This window comes from Oncorhynchus masou, chromosome 28 (assembly GCF_036934945.1).
Source record: "Oncorhynchus masou masou isolate Uvic2021 chromosome 28, UVic_Omas_1.1, whole genome shotgun sequence".
Taxonomy (NCBI): domain Eukaryota; kingdom Metazoa; phylum Chordata; class Actinopteri; order Salmoniformes; family Salmonidae; genus Oncorhynchus; species Oncorhynchus masou.
The window spans coordinates 70122083-70148188 of NC_088239.1; the positions used below are offsets into that span (position 1 = coordinate 70122083).

At 43.1% G+C, this 26106-nt stretch overlaps 1 protein-coding gene across 2 annotated transcripts in view; it reads left to right on the forward strand.

Annotated features, from left to right (window-relative positions):
• The first annotated feature begins 8568 nt into the window (after nt 1-8568).
• Nucleotides 8569-26106, forward strand: part of LOC135518167 (noelin-like) — a 36168-nt gene continuing 18630 nt past the window's right edge. Inside the window, exons 1-4 of one of the 2 annotated variants that reach the window (XM_064943114.1) lie at nt 8569-9046; nt 18956-19105; nt 19432-19587; nt 24085-24304. In XM_064943114.1, the coding sequence (XP_064799186.1) occupies nt 8981-9046; nt 18956-19105; nt 19432-19587; nt 24085-24304 (592 nt within the window). In that variant the 5' untranslated portion in view covers nt 8569-8980. Of the gene's footprint in view, nt 9047-15889; nt 16612-18955; nt 19106-19431; nt 19588-24084; nt 24305-26106 lie in introns of those variants that run through there. The other variant, XM_064943113.1, reaches the window with a different exon arrangement.

Consider the following 26106-nt stretch of genomic DNA (forward strand, 5'->3'; position numbering starts at 1 on the left):
AAATACAGTAAAATGCAATGAGGATAATGAAATACAGTTCATTTTAGTAGTAGCAATAACAGTGCATATAATCATGTATACAGGTACAACACTACTGCTGTTATATTGTGTAATATTCAGTCGATACATTTAATTTAAAAAAAATATGATTATGAAAAAGAAAGAATAGCTAATAAGTAAACAACAACATGTACATGATGATGGTTCCACTATGTATTACTGTCAGTTATATACAATGTAAATACTTCAAGAAATTAATGGTCATGTCTGGCAGTAATATTTGCGATTTCTCCCTCACCCAGAATAATTACCAGCTTATGTTATTAGTCAATGAACAGAAGTTGGGAGTTGATTGAGATATTTCTGTTGCGTCGGGAAGTCAGGAGTCGGGAAGCAATTCTTCAGGGAGTGAATCATTAAACAAATGTAAAAAACATAATAGAAAACAAGAAACACGAACAACGCACAGACATGACACTGAAACAGAAACAATGATGCCTGGGGAAGGAACCAAAGGGAGGGACATATATAGGGAAGGAACCAAACGGAGTGACATATTTAGGTGTAACGGCTTTCTTCCAACTCCTCCTCTGACGAAGAGGTGGAACAAGGATCGGACCAAAATGCAACGTGGTTTGTTCGATACATCTTTAATGATGAAGAACACGAATAATACAAAACAACAAACGTCGAAAACCGAAACAGCCCTGACTGGTGCAACAAACACAGAGACAGGAATAATCACCCACAAACACACAGTGAAACCCAGGCTACCTAAATATGGTCCCCATCAGAGACAATGATAATCACCTGACTCTGATTGAGAACTGCCTCAGGCAGCCATAGACTAATCTATACACCCCACACAACCCCAAGACGAAACACACTACAAATAAACCCATGTCACACCCTGGCCTGACTCAATAATTGAAGATAACATAATAAATATAGACCAGGGGGTGACAATAGGGATGGAACCAAAGGGAGGGACATATATAGGGAATGAACCAAAGGGAGTGACATATATAGGGAATGAACCAAAGGGAGTGACATATATAGGGAAGGAACCAAAGGGAGTGACATATATAGGGAAGGAACCAAAGGGAGTGACATATATAGCGAATGAACCAAAGGGAGTGACATATATAGGGAAGGAACCAAAGGGAGGGACATATATAGGGAAGGAACCAAAGGGAGGGACATATATAGGGAAGGAACCAAAGGGAGGGACATATATAGGGAAGGGACCAAATGGAGTGACATATATAGGGAAGGGACCAAAGGGAGGGACATATATAGGGAAGGGACCAAAGGGAGGGACATATATAGGGAAGGAACCAAAGGGAGTGACATATATAGAGAAGGGACCAAAGGGAGGGACATATATAGGGAAGGGACCAAAGGGAGGGACATATATAGGGAAGGAACCAAAGGGAGTGACATATATAGGGAAGGTAATCAAGGAGGTGATGGAGTCTAGGTGAGTGTCAATAAGCGCTGGTGCGTGATGGTGATAGGTGTGTGTAATAATCTGGTGACCTAGACGACAGAGAGGGAGTATACGTGACAATTTCCTTGCTAAAATCTGATCTTATTTGGGAGTATTTCTCACAGTAGAGGAAAAAGTGCATCTCTGTCTCTGCCTCCCCTGTGGTGCAGTGACCACATAGACGCTCCTCTTTGGGTAGCCATGTCTTTTCGTGTCTCCCTTTTTCTATAGCTCATTGGTGATCACTGAGCCTGTATTTGGTCAGGATCTGTCTCTGTTTTGTATCTCGGACAGAATAGAGATATTCTGCCAATTTGTATTCTCTTTTGAGGGCCTGGCAACCTTGGTTAGCGTGCACTGCACCCGGCCCACCACAGGAGTCGCTGGTGCCTACGTATATGGTCTGTCTCAAGAGACATCGAACCCATCACTTAACTCACTCCAACTCTTCCCCAACTCCGTCAACGCCTGAAGGTTGTATTATTAATTTCCCATGGAAGTGGTCCCATTATTCAGTTTCTCCTTTCTTCCTCTTCCTCCTCCTCATCTTCCTCCTTTTCCTCCTCACCTTCCTCTTCCTCCTCCTCTTATTTTATCTTCCTCCTCATCTTCCTCTACTTCACTTTCATAGTCTTTCTCCTCCTCTTTCTCCCCCCTGCTGCGGATTCTTGTCCGTGACACCGACTGTGAAGAGACAGGTTGCTAACTCTATCTGGGTCACTAGCTCACGCTAATCACAACCATCACCAGTTGAGGTGTTTTAACTCTGGGATAAAAATAATCTGTCCTAATGAATCTCTGTGGTGCCGCAAGGAGATCTCTGCTGTTAATAATGGATCATATCTATACACACACACACACTTAAACGCGTCTCACGTCAATAGACTATGGCGTAACTGCTCAATAATGGATCATATTAACCAGGCTGGATCTTCGTCACACAGTCGTAAAGGACTGGGGGACGTTGTGGCTAGCCATGACTGTGGTTTTTAATAATGCATCATGTCTAGGCACCCTGTAACAGTGGGATTAGTCTTGGACCGGTAGCTAGACTAAAGCAAGTGGACTGGAGAGCATTAACAAACTCTGTAAAGCAATTGGGACATCCTCTTAGTGCACATTGATCTACCATCACTTACAGAATCATCATTTCAACACTTCATAATCACGTTCTGATCCAGTACTGTATACTGTAGGCACACACACACACACACACACACACACACACACACACACACACACACACACACACATACAACATAATGGAAGCACAATTGGTAATATCTATTTTCTGTTATTCAAGTCCCATGACAGTGAGAGGTCCATTTAATGTGTTCAGTATATCTAGACTGTAGGGATTGACTGACTGTATTGTATTGCTGTTTTTAAGAGAATGATAGTGGAGCAGCTCAACCAATCTGAACAGACAGTGGGGGCATCACAAATGGCACCCTATTCCCTATATAGAGCACAACTTTTGACAACAGCCATATGGGCCCTTGTCAAATGTAGTGCACTACAGGGAATAGGGTGCCATTTGGTACGCCGGCAGAAATGTTCTGCTGGTTGTCAACAATAATATATTTTAGGCTGCAGTTTATTCAAGGATTTTCCCATTAACCTCTTAGCTAATTTGAGGGCACCATCTGTAGCTAGAGTCTCCGTTCAAAAGCACACCAGTAAAAATAACAATTTTGTCCACAAGTCAATAGAGTGTTAAAGTATAATAGGATCTTAACCTGACTTCACCACCTTACCAGGTAGTAAAATTGACAACAATCATCAGTCTATGCAGCCTGTTCTTCACATTAAATTACAGTCCAATATCTCTCTGTGTGCATCTCAGATGGCTCCCTATTCCCTATTTAGTGCCAGAACCTGATCAAAAGTAGAGTATAAACTGAATAGGGTGCCATTTGGACGGAGACTATGTATTTCTTTGGCTCAGTGCTTTGTAACCAGAGTGGATTTGAGTGTATATGTTTAGCCAGCTACAGCTAGCTGGGTCCCTCTGTGAGCTGTTTGCCTGTTTAAGGAGCGTGTGTCTGAGGCTTCATGCCTTTAAGCTATTAGTGTATAATACAATTCAGTCGAGACAGGCAGCCTGGCGGCCATGGAATCGCATCAAAGACTTCTCGGGCACCCAATTGACAGACGCATTACTTTTGGAAAAGAGAAAAGAGGCCATTACAGAGGCACACAATTAAATGGGCACGGCACAGAGAGAGAATGCTCAATGTTCCAATAAAGTGAAAAAGTACATGGAGTTAGTCACACAGGCCCCCAAACACAGGCCCCCAAGACATCAAAACTGTGAAACAACACATGAACACATGAACACATAACCCAAAAAGTGTTAAACAAATAAAAATATATTTGAGATTTGAGATTCTTCAAAGTAGCCACCCTTTGCCTGTCACGACTTCTGCCGAAGTCGTTGCCTCTCCTAGTTCGGGCGGTGCTCGGCGTTCGACGTCACCGGTCTTCTAGCCATCATTGATCCTTTTTTCATTTTCCATTTGTTTTGTCTTGTCTTCCCACCCACCTGTTTTCAATCCCATTCATTACCTGTTGTGTATTTAACCCTCTGTTTCCCCTCATGTCTTTGTCAGAGATTGTTTTATTGTCAGTATAGTGTGATTGTTGTATAGGTGCACGGCGGGTCCTCGTACCCATGTTTGGTTTGTTTGTTCATTTATTGTTATGGAGCATACTCTTGGAACTTTATTAAAAGACTCCATTTTACACTCAGTTTGACTCTCCTGCGCCTGACTTCCCTGCCACCTATTACACCTATGCATGACATTGCCTTGATGACAGCTTTGCACATTCTTGGAATTCTCTCAACCAGTTTCCCCTGGAATGCTTTTCCAACCAATATAACATATATTTTAATTTGTTTACACTTTTTTGGTTACTACATGATTCCATATGTGTTATTTCATAGTTGTACAATGTAGAAAATAGTACAAATAAAGAAAAGCCCTTGAATGAGAAGGTTTGTCTGAACGTTTGACTGGTACTGTACGTATTCAGACCCTTTACTCAGTACTTTGTTGAAGGACCTATGGCAGTGATTACAGCCATGAGTCTTCTTGGGTATGACGCCACAAGCTCGGCACACCTGTATTTGTGGAGATTTTCCCATTCTTCACCGCAGATCCTCTCAAGCTCTATCACGTTTGATGGGGAGTTTGCTGCACAGCTATGTTTAGGTCTTTCCAGAGATGTTTGATTGGGTTCAAGACCGGGCTCTGGCTGGGCCACTCAAGGAGAGTCAGAGACTTGTCCCGAAGCCACTCCTGTGTTGTTTTGGCAGTGTGGTTAGCATCGTTGTCCTGTTGGAAGGTGAACCTTCGCCCCCAGTCCGAGGTCCTGATCGCTCTGGAGCAGTTTTTCATCAAGGATCTCTCTGTACTTTGCTCCATTCATCTTTCCCCCGGGCCTGACTAGTCTCCCAGTCTCTACTGCTGAAAGAATCGCCACAGCATGATGCTGCCACCACCACGCTTCACTGTAGGGATGGTGCCAGGTTTCCTCCAGATGTGACGCTTGGAATTCAGGCCAAAGAGTTCACTCTTGGTTTTATCAGACCAGAGAATCTTGTTTCTCATGGTCTGAGAGTCCTTTAAGTGCCTTTTAGCAAACTCCAAAGGGGCTGTCATTTGCCTTTTACTTCAGATTGGCATCCGACTGGCCTTCAGCTGTGCAGCCCTTTCCAAGCTGCCATATATGTTTTATACAGCACTATAACACTGTATATCACTGTAAAGCCCTGTATATCACTGTACATGATATCACTGTATAGCACTGTATAGCACTGAATAGCACTGAATATCATTGTATATCACTGTAAAGCCATGTATAGCACTGCATATCACTGTAAAGTACTGTATATCACTGTAAAGCACTGTATAGCACTGTATATCACTGTACATGATATCACTGTATAGCACTGTATAGCACTGTATATCACTGAATAGCACTGCATATCACGTATATCACTGTATACCACTGCATAGCATTCTATATCACTGTATAGCACTGTAAAGCACAGTATAGCACCGTGTAGCACCGTATAGCACCGTATATCATTGTATAGCACCGTATATCACTGTATATCACTGTATATCACTGTAAAGCACTGTATATCACTGTATAGCACTGTGTAGCACTGTATATCACTGTATAGCACTGTATATCACTGTGTAGCACTGTATAGCACTGTGTAGCACTTTATATCACTGTATAGCACTGTATATCACTGTATATCACTGTATATTCTGTATAGCACTGTATATCACTGTATATCACTGTATAGCACATGTGGGCAGGGAGAGGAGGACACTCAAATGAAAAATGTGCACTTTCAAACCCAACTAAAGTCGCTGTCAACTTCATACACATAGATATCCCTGTATTGTGCAGTGGGGTAAAGCATATCAAGAACAGGCTGCAGTTGTAGCTAATTATAAACTGGGTAGTTTGAGCCCTGAATGCTGACTAGCTGACAGACGTGGTATATCAGACCATATACTATGGGTATGACCAAACATTTACTTTTATGCTCGATTTATGTTGGTAACCAGTTTATAATAGCATTAAGGCACCTTGGGGGTTTGCAATATATGGCCAATATACCACGGCTGTGTCCAGGCCATATACCACACCTCCTCAGGCCTTATTGCTTAAGTACAGAATATACCACACAGGATGAAGCCACTCTTAGTGGCTCATCAATTTCTCCATTTGGAAACCATTACACCATTCCAGCCTTATTGGTCATCATATATCATGTATTATTCTATCAATGAACAGAGGTGTATGTGAATGTCAAATAAATACAGTACAATAATTGTGTAATTTGAGTCAAATCAAAGAACATAATGGACTAAATAGGCTCTCTAGTCTAGACCACAAATAGGCCAGATTTATATGTTGGTCACAGACCTATTAAAATACATTACACTAAACACATGTTTTAACCCAACATGACCCAATTTAAAGATTTTACTGAGTTACAGTTCATATAAGGAAATCAGGCATTTATTTTATTGAAATAAATAAATTAGGCTCTAATATGGATTTGACATGACTGTGAATACAGATATGCATCTTTTTGGTGACAGATACCTTTAAAAAAAGGTAGGGTGTGGATCAGAAAACCAGTCAGTATCTGGTGTGACCTCCATTTGCCTCTTGCAGCACGACACATCTCCTTTGCATAGAGTTGACCAGGCTGTTGATTGCGGCCCATGGAATGTTGTACCACTCCTTCAATGGCTGTGCGATGTTACTCCCTGACGAAGGCCATGCAGCCGAAACGCATCAGAGTTTTTAAACTTTGTTCCCAGTGAACATGCCATACAAATAATGGCATGTTCATTAATTATATGAAGAGTGCCTTGGTCCTCCTTTCTTTTTGATGGCCAATGTACCCCTTTTACCAAAGAGCACCTTCTGTCTACCAAACTACTATTGTGTTTCTTAGCAGTGTTTCCCTTCCTCCTATTTCTACGTGGCTGTGCGATGTTGTTGGAAATTGATGGGAACTGGAACATGCTGTCGTACACATCGATCCAGAGCATCCCAAACATGCTCAATAGGTGACATGACTGGTGAGTATGCAGGCTATGGAAGAACTGGGCCATGTTTTCTCCCAGGAAGCATGACAGATCCTTGCCACATTTATTTTTGACAATTGTGCATTATCATGAGGTAATGGCAGCGGATGACTGGCAAACAATGGGCATCAGGATCTCGTCACGGTATCTCTGTGCATTTAAATTGCCATAGATAAAATGCAATTGTGTTTGTTGTCTGTAGCTTATGCCTGCCCATACCATAACCCCACCGACACCATGTTCACAACGTTGACATCAGCAAACCGCTCACCCACATGATGCCATACACGCTGTCTGCCATCTGCCCCGTACAGTTGAAACCCGGATTCATCCAGCGTGCTAGTGGCTATCGAAGTTGAGCATTTGCCCACTGAAGTTTCGAACTGTCGTCAGGTCAAAACCCTGGTGAGGACAAAGAACACACAGATGAGCTTTCCTGAGATGGTTTCTGACAGTTTGTGCAGAAATTCTTCAGCTGTGCAAACTCAGTTTCACGAGCTGTCTGTGTGGCTGGTCTCAGACTAAACCGGGTGTGGAGGTCCTGGGCTGGCGTGGTTACATGTAGTCTGTGGTTATGAGGCTGGTCGAACCTACTGCCAAATTCTCTAAAACTATGTTGGCTTATGGTAGAGAAATTAAAATTCAATGCTCCAGCAACAGCTCTGGTGGACATTCCTTCAGTCAGCATGCCAAAACTTGAGATATCTGTGGCATTGTGTTGTGTGACAAACTTTAGAGTGGCCTTTTATTGTTCCCAGTACAAGGCGCATCTCAAATTAAATGTTATTTGTCACATGTGCCGAATGCAATATGTGTGTAGACCTTACTGTGAAATGCTTATATATTTACTAAATAAACTAAAATAAAAATAATTTATATATATTTTTTAAAGTAACAAGAAAATTACTTAACAACAACAATGAGGCTATATACAGGGGTACCAGTACTGAGTCAATGTGTGTGTCTACATGTTAGTCGAGGGAATTTGTAAAGTGACTATGCATAGATAATGAACAGCCAGTAGCATCAGTGTAAAACAAACAAGGAGGGGGGGGGGGGTCAATGTAAATAGTCCATGTAATGATCATGCTGTTTAATCTGTTTCTTGATATGCCACACCTGTCATGTGGATGGTTTATGATTTATCTTGGCAAATGAGAAATGCTCACGAACAGGGATGTAAACACATTTGTGCACAACATTTGAGAGAAATAAGCTGTTTGTGCATATGGAACATTTCTTAGATATTTTATTTCAGTTCATGAAACATGGGACCACTTTTACGTGTTGCGTTTATATTTTTGTTCAGTATAAATACTAGAATTGAAAAAGGATCATGTTTTTTTCAATCATAAAAATCATAAAATATTATTCCTATCTCTCTGGCGCGCTCCATGTTGTCTTGCTTGAATTTCCCACGCTCTGCTACATCACTTCCTGTTTCAGCGCCGTGGACAGCTCTGCGCTCTCTCTTTTTATACCCATCGCTTATTCGGTGACTCCAGGCAGGGAGGCAAAGTTTTGGCATTATCTGAGTAACCAGTGCTGATTCCCGTATTTTGAACCAACGTTTCCCTTCGCAAATGTTTATCAGAACCCGTTGTGGCGATTAGAGATGAAGAAATAAAAGAAGAAAGAACAGAAACACCAAGACGGAGGAGCCGAGATTAAATAAATATGCTAAGAGACTCTGATTCCGTAATACCGATTTCTCGCTTTCTACTATTTGGTTGCTGAGGGATAAGAGGCGAGCGAGCGAGCGACCTCAGCGCTACGAGGGAGCGGAGAGGAGAGGACTTCCGTGCGGGGGACGAAAGGGACTGATCTGCATGTGAGAGCGTTGGTTCCACACACCCGGAGGAAAGAGATGCAGCCCTCGAGCAAGATCCTGAGTCTTATCGTCCTCGTGTTGATGGGCACAGAACTCACTCAAGTAGGTTTAAACACACGCCATTTTCCCCACAGTATTAGAGCTACGCTGTGGTGAGCAGTTACTTGGCACGAGATAAAATATTAGTACCCGGTGTCTTCTCGGTAGCCTAGACAGAGCTAAAGTGAATTAGCCAGTTTCCGCGTTTAAAGAGATTAACGGATGGGATTACATGGCGATGATGTGGATACATTATGCTACACGGGCGCAGATAGCGCCAGCAGCGCCCAAAGAATGTCACATAGCCTAACTCTAACGGGGCTCTGTGTAATGCGCAGGGATAGAGATGTACAAAATCCTACATGCACACAAATGTGTAAATATACACATATGTTACACACGTATAAATTATAAGCAAATGTAATTAATGAATAACAAATCAACCCATCTAACCAAATCATCTGTGTGAGGGTTAGGATTATGTCAGAATGGTTATTGTTTTTCATTCTAAGTCGAATCATTATGATGTCTGATATATGTATCGGTATTCTGCATGTGTCGTTTGTTTCGAATAACAAGCAGTCAAATATTATTGCATTTCAAGTAGCACAGCACACAGTATGGTCCTTAATAAGACCAAAGGAGAAGTGACTGTGGAGCTTGAGAACTTGGCTATGGAGACGAGAAAGGAGGTCTTTGTTCTAACCAACCAAATAAAATGTTATTTGTCTGGCATAAACGATTATCCACTCCGACATGTCAATCCAATCATCTAAGAAGTATCCAAGGCCGTAATGGTTGATAATGTAATTGAAGAATATAGTCAAGTGCTGTTCTATTGTCAAATGTCTTAATCACCAGCAATCTGTGAAACGATGGTGTGCACAGTTAACCCTACAGTTCAAAGTTAATTCCCAAAAGTATAGCACAAATGTTTACCTAAAGGGTTGCTCAGATATTTTTAAAATTAAAAAAGATATATATATATATTTAAAATGGTCTCACCAAACTACAGGTGTATCTGTTCATTCCTGTCCCCCTGTGCATAAACAAGCTAACATCAGGCTACCAAAACAAATTGGCATTAGTTCAACATAATCATTTGGTCAACATGTCCATTATGCAGAAATCTATTTCCCAATGTACAATCATCAACCACACAATATTCTATATATTTATTTTAAACCCTTTTAATACAAATTCAACCCCAGGCCTCAACATTTACTTTGTTTCAGATTGGATTAATGTTAATGGACAGCTCTGTCAAATATCACTCAGAGGATGTTGTTGGACTGATGTCGGTGCCAAGTGAGGTGTGTGTTTTCTACATCACACAGCCTCAGAGAGATATAGCTGACCCCACAAAACATATAGACACACTGCTGCCCTCATCTCTCCCATGCATCTTTCACCATGACCAACACATCACTGTAGTCTCCCTATAACACTGTGACACACACTGCGCTGAGCTCTCAATAATGCTGACTCTGTTGTACATGTTGCCCTTCTGATCTCCTTGATTGAAGAGGAAAAGCATAAGAGGTTGGACTTCATCCTGCATTATACAGTTTGGGTGCTGCATGTTGTCTGTAAGGGGCAGTGTTGACACTGTAGTGTGTGGCCCTGGATTGTCTTGGTGTGTGTGTACATGCATGTGTGTGTGTGTGTGTGTTTATATGACTGCATGCGTGTGTTTGAGTGTGTGACTGTGCGTGAGCATTTTGGATGGATGTAATTTGTAACAAGGTCAGTCAATATCTGGCCACAGCCTCAACCCCAACTAAGCCTCCGGCACTATCAGAACCACTATAATACTCACCGTGGCCACAGCCTCAACCCCAACTAAGCCTCCGGCACTATCAGAACCACTATAATACTCACCGTGGCTACAGCCTCAACCCCCTCCGGCCTCCAGCATTATCAGACCCACTATAATACTCACCGTGGCTACAGCCTCAACCCCCTCCGGCCTCCAGCATTATCAGACCCACTATAATACTCACCGTGGCCACAGCCTCAACCCCCTCCGGCCTCCAGCATTATCAGACCCACTATAATACTCACCGTGGCTACAGCCTCAACCCCCTCCGGCCTCCAGCATTATCAGACCCACTATAATACTCACCGTGGCTACAGCCTCAACCCCCTCCGGCCTCCAGCATTATCAGACCCACTATAATACTCACCGTGGCTACAGCCTCAACCCCCACCGGCCTCCAGCATTATCAGAACCACTATAATACTCACCGTGGCTACAGCCTCAACCCCCACTGGCCTTCAGCATTATCAGAACCACTATAATACTCACCGTGGCTACAGCCTCAACCCCCACTGGCCTCCAGCATTATCAGAACCACTATAATACTCACCGTGGCTACAGCCTCAACCCCCACCGGCCTCCAGCATTATCAGAACCACTATAATACTCACCGTGGCCATAGCCTCAACCACCACAGGCCTCCAGCATTATCAGAACCACTATAATACTCACCGTGGCTACAGCCTCAACCCCCACTGGCCTCCAGCATTATCAGAACCACTATAATACTCGCCGTGGCTACAGCCTCAACCCCCACTGGCCTTCAGCATTATCAGAACCACTATAATACTCACGGTGGCCACAGCCTCAACCCCCACCAGCCTCCAGCATTATCAGAACCACTATAATACTCACCGTGGCCACAGCCTCAACCCCCACCAGCCTCCAGCATTATCAGAACCACTATAATACTCACCGTGGATCACTATTTATAGCTTAACCGACAACAGAGCCCTTACAACATCAAGCACCACACACATCACACTCAAGGATGCCGAGGTAGAGGGAAATTGGGTGTTTTGGAAAGAGTTGGAGTGAGAGAGATTGGGGAGAAAGACAGAGAAATAAGGGTTGGAGATAGACAGAGAGAGTGTGTGAGAGGGACAGAGAGAGAGAGAGAGAGAGAGAGAAAGTAAAAAGAGAGAGAGAGAGAACAGAGCAGAGATAGAAAGAAAGAGAGAGAGAAAGAGAACAGAGCAGAGCAGAGATAGAAAGAGAAGCACATTTCTTTGTGATCAAAGCCAGACTCACATTTATTGAACAGATTCTGTTTCAACATAACTTGCTCTAGAGGTGATGATTTATGTCACCCCACTTCACTTTTACCCCTACAGCCTGGACAGATACAGATGTCTTTCTGAAAACATTGCCACTGCAGGCTATTGTTTTATTCTAGAGGAACGGACAAGTATTTAGGAAATGTCACTGAGGTGGCCAGTGTATATATCAATCTGTGTTATTTCACTGTCCTTAGACTAGAGCAGGACTCTCTAACCCTCTTCCTGGAGAGCTACCCTCCTGTAGATTTTCCCTCCAACCCCAGTTGTATCTTGATTCAGCTTATCAACCAACTAATTATTAGAATCAGATGCACTAGATTGGGGTCGAGGTGAAAACCAACAGGACTGTAGTTCTGCAGGAACAGGTTGGAGAGCCATGGTCTTCAGTATGCACTGAAATGAAATGTATCATTTCTACTGTAAACCGTGGAGGATGATTTGTATCAGGTGCTGTGGTCTGGAGCACAACAACAACAAGTCACAATGATGGACATCATCTTGCTGTCTCTGTCGTTTTATCTCTCTCTCTGTTTCTCTCCATCACACACATGTACAGACTCACTTTCTCTCAGCCACACAAAGGCACAGACAGACAGGCACACACACACACACACACACACACACACACACACACACACACACGCTGTCAATTCTTCAGGCAATATAACCAACATCCGTCCTCACATCTTGACAGATGTTCTACCTTAACACATTAGATGATCCACCACATCCTTTACGTCATTATATTAGCATACACATCATTATATTAGCATACACGTCATTATATTAGCATACACGTCATTATATTAGCATACACGTCAGACCCCTAGAGCAGTATGTATGCCAGAGTTTTTAAATCAACATGTATTCAGAGCATAGCTCCTATGTGGAGAAGGGTCTGACGGCGACAAGGGGGATTGGTTTCCCTGGGCGGATCATCCCTGGAGTTATCCTGGTCTTGGGCCGCAGTCAGACCTTATTGAGGATCTGGGCAGTATTTATTCCAGAATTCCTTAATGTTTGAAGCATAGCTAGTGTGGGAGGTATTTGTTGTGTTTCTTAATGAACATGTTTTTGAAGCAGAAATACTATAGTGAGTGTTTGTTGTTGTTGTTGGTGTATGTTGTCAGGTATGCAGAGAAGGGCCAGCTGTTCCCGTGGCAGCTCCCTGAAGGCTTCAAGCCCGCTACGCCCGCTAGAAGAGAAAGAGAGAGAAATAGGTGTTTATAATGAAAAGTTTACACTATAATCAATTCAGTTCTTGTGAAAGAGAGAAAGATTGAGTGTCTGCAGCTGCATTGCATTATGCTGTGATTGACAACTTGGATTTGATTTATTCATAAATCAATGCAAGTGAAACTCTGAAAGTTAGTTATCATCACAGAGTTGTACTAGTGTACATATGTTAAACTGTACTTTCTCAGTTGTAGACGATCTGAAATGGCCATATTGTCCTTTTACATTTATCCTATAAACATGTCTCTCTCTGTGAAATAGTCAGCCAAGCATGACAAGACTGAGCAGTCCTCCACTTACCGATCTGGTCCACTGATTTATCCCCTATTAGCTGATCTGTCCATGGGGAGGGTCAGGGGGAGGGCTTCCCGGACACAGATTAAGCTTAGTCATGGACTAAAAACCATGCTCAAGGTCTAGGCTTAATTTCTGTTGGGGAAATCGTCCCAGAGAGTGTTAGTGTAGAGTATTAGTGCTTAGTACTGATATGCTAACTGACTGGCAGAGTTGAGATGGCCCTGGGCTGAGGTGAGCAGAGCTGGGCAGGGGAGAAGAGGTCAGGGCAGGGAAGGGATGGGTTGGATTGAGCTGGGATGGACAGGGCAGGGCAGTAGAGTGCAGGCACAGTGGTGAATTGACCCCCTCTGATACCTCAAATTGTCCTGCAGAGTTACAACTGCTGTGTTCTGTACACTGAGAAAGGTCGAGAGAGAAGGGGGATGGAGAGAGAAACTCAGAGAGAGTGAGAGTAAGAGAGAGAAAGAGACAGATACAGAGGGGGAGAGCGGGAAAGGGAAGGGGGAATAGAGTGAAGGTGAGAGAGAATGGGAGAGTGAGTCTTTTATTTATATCAGCATATTGCATTACTGCGAGGACAGAAGTAGCCCATATAGCACTGTGGATATTTGGGGTCTTGATGTAATAACTTGCAGTATTACAGCTAAGCCTATAGGTGGAGAACTAAACAAGTATTCTAATGCTCTGTTCGGTGCTCTGCTTGGTGCTCTGTTCGGTGCTCTGCTTGGTGCTTTGTTATGCGCTCTGCTTGGTGCTCTCTTCGATGCTCTGCTTGGTGCGCTGTTCGGTGCTCTGCTTGGTGCTCTGCTTGGTGCTCTGCTCGGTGCTCTGTTCGGTGCTCTGTTCGGTGCTCTGTTCGGTGCTCTGCTTGGTGCTCTGTTCGGTGCTCTGCTTGGTGCTCTGCTCAGTGCACTGCTCAGGGCTCTGATTCTTCACAATTTTTACATGAGAAAGATTTGCTTTGCTTTGTAATTCAAAAATTTATTGAGTAAAATGATTCTAATTATTAAAGGGGGGATTCAAAATATTCACAAGGTGATGGGAGAAAAGAAGTGGACAGGTATTGGGCCTGTATTCATAAAGCGCCTCAGAGTATGAGTGCTGACCTAGGGCCAGGTATCCCTGTCCATGTCATCTTGGATCAGAACTCATACTCTGAGTGCTTTGGGAATATGGGCCCTAGTGTGTCATATTGGTGTTGTGGCAATTCTGGTGTGGTAGATTTCTTAAAGGGGTATGAGTTCACTTGTGATTTTCTTCTTGATCTTCTTTCTTCCAGTCTCTCATGGTCTCTCTCTCACTCTCTGGTGTTCATCCAGTAGATATCCTCCTCACCGAGTATAATACAGAAACTCATGGGTGGGTTGAGAGAGATCCATAATCCAGTTGAACATGAATGTTGTTATGTTTGCGTGTAACACCGTCAGAAAGCCCTTGGTGACGCATTTATTCAAACACACTTAAATTGGGTTGTGACATTCATGTGATGTCGCGCGGCTATTTAACGAACAATATTATGACAACTGTCCCTTTGGTTTACAAGCAATACCGAAAGCAGCCACACGATAGCGCCAGAGTCTTTCACATTGGCCATACATCTCTTCAATTTTATTTTATACTCGAATGCAGTGCTGATGATGACAGGTGCGCGCTGTCGGGATTTTTTAAATAAAGACATACAATTGTTGACGTGTATTAATGCATTTGGTATGATACGTTGCCGTTATCCATATTGCATGCCCTATTATGCGTGTATATTTTTTATTTAACAAAGCAAACCAGTGAAGAACAAATTCTTATTTACAATGACGGCCTACAGTAGGAACAGTAGGTTAACTTCCTTGTTCAGGGGCAGAAGGACAGATGTTTGCCTTGTCCGTTCGGGAATTCGATGCACCAACCTTTCGGTTACTGGCCCAACGCTCTAACCACTAGGCTGACCACCAGACTACCTTACCGCCCCATTTATATATATATATGATCCTTATTGCCTAGCTCACATTCATTAAATAAAATAATAACGGACTTTAATACATGGGGTTGTTCATTAAATTAACGTCAAGTTGAGTTATTCTCCGTACCCCAACAGCTCGCGCTCCACGGGGGTGGGGTGAGAAAAATATCACCTGCCCGGCCTGGAAAATTAAGCACTCAGCTTCTTGCGACCGGACGAGTGGCACGACCTTACCCGAAACTGCTCTTTGCCCAGTCCCCCCGGGGATAATAACTCGCAATCCGAGATAATACCAGCCAGGCAGCCACGGACCCCCGGTGACACGGGGAAGGGCGTCTCGAGAAGCAGGCAAGACGAACCTGGCTGACATCACCGTTGCGCGTTGCTCGTGCTGCCATAGATCCGTAGGCATCTCCTCCCTCCCTCAGCCTTTTGGAACAGCCTGTGTGTATTCACTGCACTTAATCTAGGAGCGCGCGAGGCAGGAGGCGGACGGAGGGCGTGAACTAAAGAGGAACGGAGAACGGGAAAACCACCAGAGCGCGGGACAGCACAGAGAGAGAAAGAGATACCCATCCAGATAAGTGTTATTTTCTCTCTAAACCGCTCCTCAATCACACTTTCTCCCGGCTTTCGGGACTGTCAGATTCGACATCGAGGGTTTATTATCATTAATCGGATCCAAACCTGCAAACCTGCAGGCTTTTTCCCAACTCCGAACCCTTTAGCCTTTCACCAGTGATGTCCAAGGAACAACCGACCAAACCGGGGCTACGGGTGGTACACCAGAAGGCTATGGCTTCACTAGGCAACATGGATTGCCTTGCTCGTTTCTCGCCGGATTGTGCTCCAATAGAATGAAGCTGGTTTGGGTTAAACGCAGAGTGCAGAGATGTCGGTGCCGTTGCTGAAGATCGGCGTTGTGCTGAGCACCATGGCGATGATCACGAACTGGATGTCGCAGACTCTGCCCTCTCTAGTTGGGCTCAACACCACCAAGCTCACCGCGGAGAGGGCAGGCTACCCGGACAGGAGCACCGGAGTAAGTGGCACCGCTACTTTACGCTTCCCGCGGTTAATTTTGTCTGCATAAAAAAATACTGGTTTTACTACCAATTTTTACCTGGCTGGAGGATTTTATTTGGTTGGTTAATGAATTATTAAAAGTTTATTTAGGCCTACTAGGCTATTGCCTCCACCAAAATCTCGTATTTGTTGCTTGACAGGGTCACTCGTATTTATGTTGTGCTGTTTATGTTTTCAGCGCCTGGATGCTTGTCAGATCTTAGAGAAAATCGAATTTCAGAGGCATGATTAATATCGCTTCTCTCATGTTGATCACTCGCGGGATAGATATAGAGACGGAGAGCGAGATAGTCTTGTTGTATCCTACTGTATGTTCGAGGAGGGGCGTGGGAGCGCGCTGCATTGTGAGAGGTGGAGGAGAACAAGGGCGCGCGGTGGAGACGGAAAGCGACAATGAGTTAGTTTGGATGCTGCCATTGATAAAACGCTGCAAGGTAAACATTTTGTGAAAATGAAATTTCGCATCCAGACCTTTCCAGTGAAGTCAGCTGGGTTCCTCTTTGTCCTCGGCAGCCAGGCAACCTCCGTTCAGCGGGGTCTCTGATTATCGAATGAAGGGCGCACCAGAGAAAAAAAGGTCATTTTATTTCGCGGGGCACAATGCTTCTTGTCTTCTGGTGTCTTTGTCAAGCACAATCTGACTTTTTGTTTAATCAAAGTATATTGTTGTGATTATAATGAAATATAAATCGTCTCATACTTTGTGAGATATTTTACTTTTTAAGGTTGACTATGAAATCATTCATAAAACTCACGCCTTCATGGGTTACATTTTTGGCAAAAAGCTATTGGATCACGACATATACTATTTCAATAGAGTCATTTAAAAAAACAGTACTATCTACTTCAATGTAAAGGCTGTACTATAATGAATAAAGATCCCCGTGCCTACATAGTCATTTTAGTTTATTATGTGATGATCAGATGGACAAAATGTTGCGTTATTACATAGTAATAAAGATCAGTCGGGTGGAGTGCTTTGCTTTCTCTAATCTGTACTCCCGCGGGATTATTGATAAAAGATTCCTCCAAACGAACTTGCCTTTCATGGTGATATAGTCCTAATGACTGGATAAGCTAGTGTAGTAGAGTACTACAGTACATACTCTACCTAGTAATCCAGCATCCACCTTGTCACTATATTCAGTCAATGCCCCTGTGAAGTGAATATGGAAAGGTTTCCAGTTGGTTTTAAACATTCACATAGTTTTATTTTCAATAAATTTACCACATTTTAAGTACATTATTGGTGACATTTTTGGTGAATTTATAGGATAGTATGTAGGGGGATGACTAAAACAGTATCTAAGCACAATATCCTATGACTCTCAGTAGTGCACCAAAAACATCACAATGCACTTAGATCAATGTTCACTATTGAAATAGGATGGTCATGATGTGGGCTACAGTGAAACAATAGATTGTGGAGGAGTGTGTCGATTCAGGATCAGGAGGCTGTTGGCATGTACAGTGGTAATGGAAGTGCTAATATTTCAGATGAATCAGGCAGGTATTCTATGTCTTAAGAGACTGAATAGGAGGGAAGTGCCACTACAGCCAGTCTTAGCCCAGTCTCAATGTGGACTGATTGGACTGTGTTGATTGTTTAGTTTTGACATTCTCACATTCTCACCTTCTATTTGTGTTGTTTTATAATTGGCCACCAATAACTTTAATAATGTACATAGATGAGTATTTGTACAAGTCTCGACCAGTTCGATAGGCTGCCGTTCCCCTCTGATGGCATGTTATAATTTGCTGGAGCAGGGCGGGAGGAGTTTAACGGTTCTCATCATGGCCAGATGGCGCCGTGCGCAATCCTGCGTGCGTGTGCATCCCACAGACAGACTGACATTATGTAAGCTCTGGCTGTATCTATGTAGTAGTGAGGGTTTAACGCACGACTCCACTCCACCACTCCAACGGGTGCGACACGTCACCACAAGCAAACACCGTGTGATTGAAACGTACTGCTAAGATAAGCCTATTCAGTCAGAGAGCAGGCGAGGAGGGATGGGGTACAATACTTTATTCAACAAATCCCTGACAATTGGATTATAGGATGAATGCTTTTGTTATTCTCTTGTCTCATCTGTTTTCTCTTATTTTTTTCCTTTCATCCCCTCATCTCTTTTTATCCCTTCTTCACCTCTCACCTCTCTCAAACACTCTCCCGTTTTCTCTCTCTTTCATCCTCTTCTTTCCCACTTTATGTAACATCACTTTCTTTCTTGCTTCTGAATCTCTCGCTCCCTTTTTCCCTTTCTCTGTCCATCTTTCCCTCCATCTCTCTCTTCCAGGTGTTGCCAGCGAACCCAGAGGAGTCATGGCAGGTGTACAGTTCAGCCCAGGACAGTGAGGGGAGGTGTGTGTGCACCGTGGTGGCACCACAGCAGTCCATGTGTTCACGAGACGCCCGCACCAAACAGCTGAGGCAGCTACTGGAGAAGGTAACTATGGTGACATAATGTCCACAGCAACACTAATGACCTGTCACGTCTTACCTCACAGACCGCGTCCCCCCCCCATCCTGGACAGCAGCCCAAGCATGCACTCACACAAACACAGACACATGGACAGCATCCCCAGACAAGCTACGGGAGCAGCACCCTGCCTCAACCTGTTCAACATCACAGACTATGAGCCCATGCTATAGAAATATAATTTCTAGAATGGGCATCCCCATTCAAGCCAATGTTCTGTGATGGATGAATCGGTGGCCATATTGAGTGTACTCATGCCCATTTCTATGTCTCCCTGATCTCCCCTGTGATAGGTCCAGAACATGACCCAGTCCATCCAGGTGCTGGACCAGCGGACCCAGAGAGACCTGCAGTACGTGGAGAAGATGGAGGTGCAGCTGAGAGGTCTGGAGACCAAGTTCAGACAGGTGGAGGAGAACCACAAGCAGAACATCGCCAAGCAATACAAGGTACAGCAGCAGCCCAGCACACCTAAACCCACCCTGCTGGGGCTATGGGGCTATCACCATGACCACTGCCACTCATCTGACACAACCACCTCCACCCTCCATGGATGGGTTTTTGTGTGTGCCCACGGCCCACTCAGGATATGGTCCAGCATCAGATGATAATCAACAACATTCTTATTCTAAAGTTATTTGAAAAGATACTTAGATGCTGGATCCTCGCAGATTATCAACAGAGAGCACTCAAAAAATGCAATTTCAAAACTTATCTATTATCTATATTTAATTACTGGTTAATGAATGAGTGTTGAGATTGAACCATAGGTGTGCTGCATATTTCCTTTTCTATGGTTCAGCATCACCAACCTCACCTAGAGTCTTTTCTATAGTCTCTAGGAAAAGCTCTGAGCTTTAATGTATCAGGACTGTATCAGAATTAACTAAAGACCCAGGACTTAGGAAGGTTTTGGATTCAATATCTAAATAAACAGTCTTCTTCCTCCACAACAAAATTGGCTTGTAACCGTTATTACAACCGCAACTACCATTTCCACTAACACTAGTACTACTACTAATAACACTAGTACTACTACTAATAACACTAGTACTACTACTAATAACACTAGTACTACTACTAATAACACTAGTACTACTACTAATAACACTAGTACTACTACTAATAACACTAGTACTACTACTAATAACACTAGTACTACTACTAATAACACTAGTACTACTACTATTAACACTAGTACTACTACTATTAACACTAGTACTACTACTATTAACACTAGTACTACTACCACTAGTACTACTACCACTAGTACTACTACTAATAACACTAGTACTACTACTAATAACACTAGTACTACTACTAATAACGCTAGTACTACTACTAATAACGCTAGTACTACTACTAATAACGCTAGTACTACTACTAATAACGCTAGTACTACTACTAATAACACTAGTACTACTACTAATAACACTAGTACTACTACTAATAACACTAGTACTACTACTATTAACACTAGTACTACTACTATTAACACGAGTACTACTACTAATAACACTAGTACTACTACTAATAACACTAGTACTACTACTAATAACACTAGTACTACTACTAATAACACTAGTACTACTACTAATAACACTAGTACTACTACTAATAACACTAGTACTACTACTAATAACACTAGTACTACTACTAATAACACTAGTACTACTACTAATAACACTAGTACTACTACTAATAACACTAGTACTACTACTAATAACACTAGTACTACTACTAATAACACTAGTACTACTACTATTAACACTAGTACTACTACTATTAACACTAGTACTACTACTATTAACACTAGTACTACTACTATTAACACTAGTACTACTACTATTAACACTAGTACTACTACTAATAACACTAGTACTACTACTAATAACACTAGTACTACTACTAATAACTCTAGTACTACTACTAATAACACTAGTACTACTACTAATAACACTAGTAACCATAATTCATTCTGGGGTATGAGCTGGAGGGATATTGGACAATTCAGTGGGCACATGCAAAAACTATCATCAACCAGATATTCATTCATTGCTTGGCTCGCCTTCCTTCCTCCTTTCCTCCTCCTCCCTCTCCTGCCTTTAAAATTATTATCAACAATGCCAATTTAGCACCACATATTCTTTGATTGATTGATTGGTTGATCGGATGATTGGTTGATTGATTGAACTAATCAATAAGAGAGGGTAGTAGATTCACCAGTAAGTCACAACTAACTTTTAAAACCAAATAGGGTGCGTTCGTAAATTCACTCTGGCTATCTACTCCGATTTAGAGCACCTTGCCAGTGCGGAGAAAAACTGATGAATTTAAGAACGCTCAACACCCATGGAATATGGCGGTGTCAGTAAACGTCGGCAAAAAAATAAATGAAATTGATTCCAGCCGCACAGTTACAGTCACCAATACTCTGGATAACATGTAAACAGCCTAAACAGCTCTGCGAGGGCGAGTAAAATGGTCAGAGTGAGGTGTTGACTAGTTTGTGTCTGTAAGTAGCTATCAAGCTATCCAACGTCAGCCAGTTAGCTTGGGTGCTTGACTGCCGTTGTGAGGTCAGATCACTCGGATCAACCCTACTCCTCGACCAGAGCGTTCAGTGTGCGCTCTGAACGCTCCGAGAGCGAACCGCTCTGAATTTACTAATGTACAATCTGACAACGCTCTGAACTTACGAACGCCCAGAGCGCACTCTGGCACTCCAGATTAAATTTACGAGCACACCCATAGTCAGAAGCTACATGCACATTCATGTAAGTTTCCTGGCACTCATTTTCCCTCTCCTCTCCAGTTACCTGTCTAATGATGATAGACTGAACTTCAGCATGTATTGTAGTCTCAACATTAACAGCAGTATCAATCACAAAACAACTATTTCCACCCCCTGCATCCCTGACTGAGTGTCTACATTTCCAATGCATGCCTCCCACATTCATATCATGAGTGCAAAATCAAAGCATGCTTAACATACTCTCTAATCCAGTGTGTGTTGTTCTGTGTCTCTTAGATAGGTTAGTGAGCTAGATGTCAACAGTATGTTATTTTCTTGCTTGCAGGGCTAACTTTAGGACATGTAAAGAGAGAAGAAGAGGCAGGTCAATCTCATGTTCCACCTGAACTGGGCTACCACAGTACTGCGAGATTTACGAGCGTTCATGATTTACCTTTCGCACCATTAGTACTACTACTAAGAAACTCCACGCACCCCTTTCCCAAATAACCAACCAGCCAGCTCTACCTACCTGAAACCCCACCCACCCCTTTCTCAAATAACCAACCAGCCAGCTCTACCTACCTGAAACTCCACTTACCCTTTTCTCAAATAACCAACCAGCCCACTCTACCTACCTGAAACCCCACCCACCACTTTCTCAAATAACCAACCAGCCCACTCTACCTACCTGAAACCCCACCCACCCCTTTCTCAAATAACCAACCAGCCCACGCTACCTACCTGAAACCCCACCCACCCCTTTCTCAAATAACCAACCAGCCCACTCTACCTACCTGAAATCCCACCCACCCCTTTCTCAAATAACCAACCAGCCCACTCTACCTACCTGAAATCCCACCCACCCCTTTCCCAAATAACCAACCAACCAGCCAACCCTACCTACCTTCCCTACCTACATACATTACCTACCTACCTACCTACATTACCTACCTACCTACCTTCCCTACCTTATCTACATTACCTACCTACCTACCTTCCCTACATTACCTACATTACCTACCTACCTACATTACCTACCTACCTACCTTACCTACATTACCTACCTACCTACCTTCCCTACATTACCTACATTACCTACCTATCTACATTACCTACCTACCTACATTACCTACCTACATTACCTACCTACATTACCTACCTACCTACATTACCTACCTACATTACCTACCGACCTACATTCTTAGAAAAAAGGGTTCCAAAAGGGAAGCCTCTGTAGAAATGGTTCTGCATTGAACCCCAAAGCATTTTACCTGCAACCAAAAATGGTTATTCAAAGGGTTCTCCTATGGGGACACCCAAAGTTCCCTTAGCACCTTAGATAGCACCTTTTTTTCTAAGAGTGTACCTACCTATCTTACCTACCTATCTTACCTACCTACCTACCTACCTACCTATCTTACCTACCTATCTTACCTACCTACCTACCTACCTATCTTACCTACCTATCTTACCTACCTATCTTACCTACCTATCTTACCTACCTATCTTACCTACCTATCTTACCTACCTATCTTACCTACCTATCTTACCTACCTACCTACCTACCTACCTACCTACCTACCTACCTACCTACCTACCTACCTACCTATCTACCTACCTACCTACCTACCTACCACAGATCTATTTCTGCATGTTACTGGTAGAACATTTCCATCAAAAGGCTTTTTCAAAAGAAAACAATTAGTTGTTTCCAGTTATTCTTATTATTTTTGACTTTTGGTTTTTGTCTATGCATACTTGGTTACTAAAGACTACTACGTACCTATATACATTAGTGATAATAACATCTGAAACCCTTTGTTGTGTGTGACATGTAAAAGCATGTAACTCTGTTGCATTTTAAACGATGATGACCAATAAAGAGCTTTCCCAATTGTTTCCTGGTGTACTGAGGGCTTGTGTTTAACGTATCGGCTCGTCTGCATCAGGACGGAGCCTCTGCTTGCTCGCCAATACGGTGGAACACACATCAGGATTTGTTTGCTCAGACACACACAAACACACTTTACACACACACACACACAAACACACAGGGCTATTGTGTTACTGTGAGAGAATGCCAGTGTAGGCCAGGCTAGAGTAGTCAGGGCCAGATAGATGTTTTCTCCTTTTAAAAAAACTTTTTGGGAGTCTTTTCTTTTTTGTCTCCAGGCATGACACTGAACCCAGCTTATTTTAATCCTTTCAGGCCATAAAATCGAAAATGGAGGAGATTAGGCCGTTGATACCAGTGTTGGAGGAGTACAAAGCCGATGCCAAATTGGTATTGCAGTTTAAGGAGGAGGTCCAGAATCTGACGTCAGTTCTAAGCGAGCTCCAGGAGGAGATGGGAGCCTATGACTACGAGGAACTCCACAACCGAGTGTCAGGTCTTGAGGAGAGACTCCGAGCATGCATGCAAAAATTAGGTAGGCTGAGAAAGTTTCTGACACACACTCTAACACACAGACACACACACACACACACACACACACACACACACACACACACACACACACACACACACACACACACACACACACACACACACACACACACACACACCAGAGTGAAAGCTTCAGGCACATGTAGTACACACCTTAGAAACAAGGTACACTACATACACTACGTACACTACATACACTACGTACACTACATACACTACGTATACTACATACACTACGTATACTACGTACACTACATACACTACGTATACTACGTACACTATGGACACTACATACACTATGGACACTACGGACACTACGTACACTACGTACACTACGTATACTACGTACACTATGTACACTACGTACACTACGGACACTACGTACACTACGTATACTACGTACACTACGTACACTACATACACTACGTACACTACGGACACTACGTACACTACGGACACTACGTACACTACGCACACTACGTACACTACGCACACTACGTACACTATGTACACTACGTACACTATGTATACTACATACACTATGTACACTACATACACTACGTACCTTACATACACTACATACACTACACACACTACATACACTACATACACTATGTACACTACATACACTACGTACACACATGAAACAACTGAAAAGAAAATCACAATCCTTTCTCAACACATTGGAACACACCTTAGCTTCTTTCCAGATGTCATGAGCAGACATAATACTACACAGCCTATCCGTTAAATATGTATTACATGTGTGTCTCACAATTGTTTCAAAACACCTGTTTCTCAATATTATACAGTCCGACCTTTGTTTAATCCCAATTTACACTGACAAAAGAATATGATTCCATATTTTTGCCTGTCTCTGTTTAGCCAATTAGCCAATGTGTCAAAGGTGAATTTGATAATTTAACACATACCAGTGGAGGTTGCTGAGGGGAGGACGGCTCATAATAATGGCTGGAATGGCTGGAACGGAGTAAATGGAATGCCATTAAACATATGGAAACCATGTGTTTGATATATTTGATACCATTCCACATATTCCGCTCCTGCCACTAACACGCGCACACACACACACACACACACACACACACACACACACACACACACACACACACACACACACACACACACACACACACACACACACACACACACACACACACACACACAATTCTGCCATCAGTCAAACACAGCTGGAGAGCGTGGTAAGTAGTCCCCCCCTCACTCATTCATACACAGCAGGAGACAGTTCACAGAGTTTAGAGATCAGATGCGATAAAGGAGAGGTCAGAGGTCACTCAGCAGGAGACAGTTCACAGAATTTAGAGATCAGATGAGATAAAGGAGCGGTCTGAGGTCACCCAGCAGGAGAGTTCACAGAGTTTAGAGATCAGATGAGATAAAGGAGCGGCCAGAGGTCACCCAGCAGGAGAGTTCACAGAGTTTAGAGATCAGATGAGATAAAGGAGCGGTCAGAGGTCACCCAGCAGGAGAGTTCACAGAGTTTAGAGATCAGATGAGATAAAGGAGAGGATGGTCATGTCATTGCTATGTTCTACTTCATCACTGCTGTCATCTCCCTTCTCTCCTTCTCTTATTTATATCTCAGTAGACATTCCTCCTTCTCTATCCTCTAGTTCTTCTCTCTGAGCCCAGCTCTCTATGTAACACCTGAAATATGTATCTGTCCCCTTCCCTCTCTAATGTGTCTACATTCACACTAGCATCAGTCTGCCCCCTCTCTAATGTGTCTACATTCAGACTAGC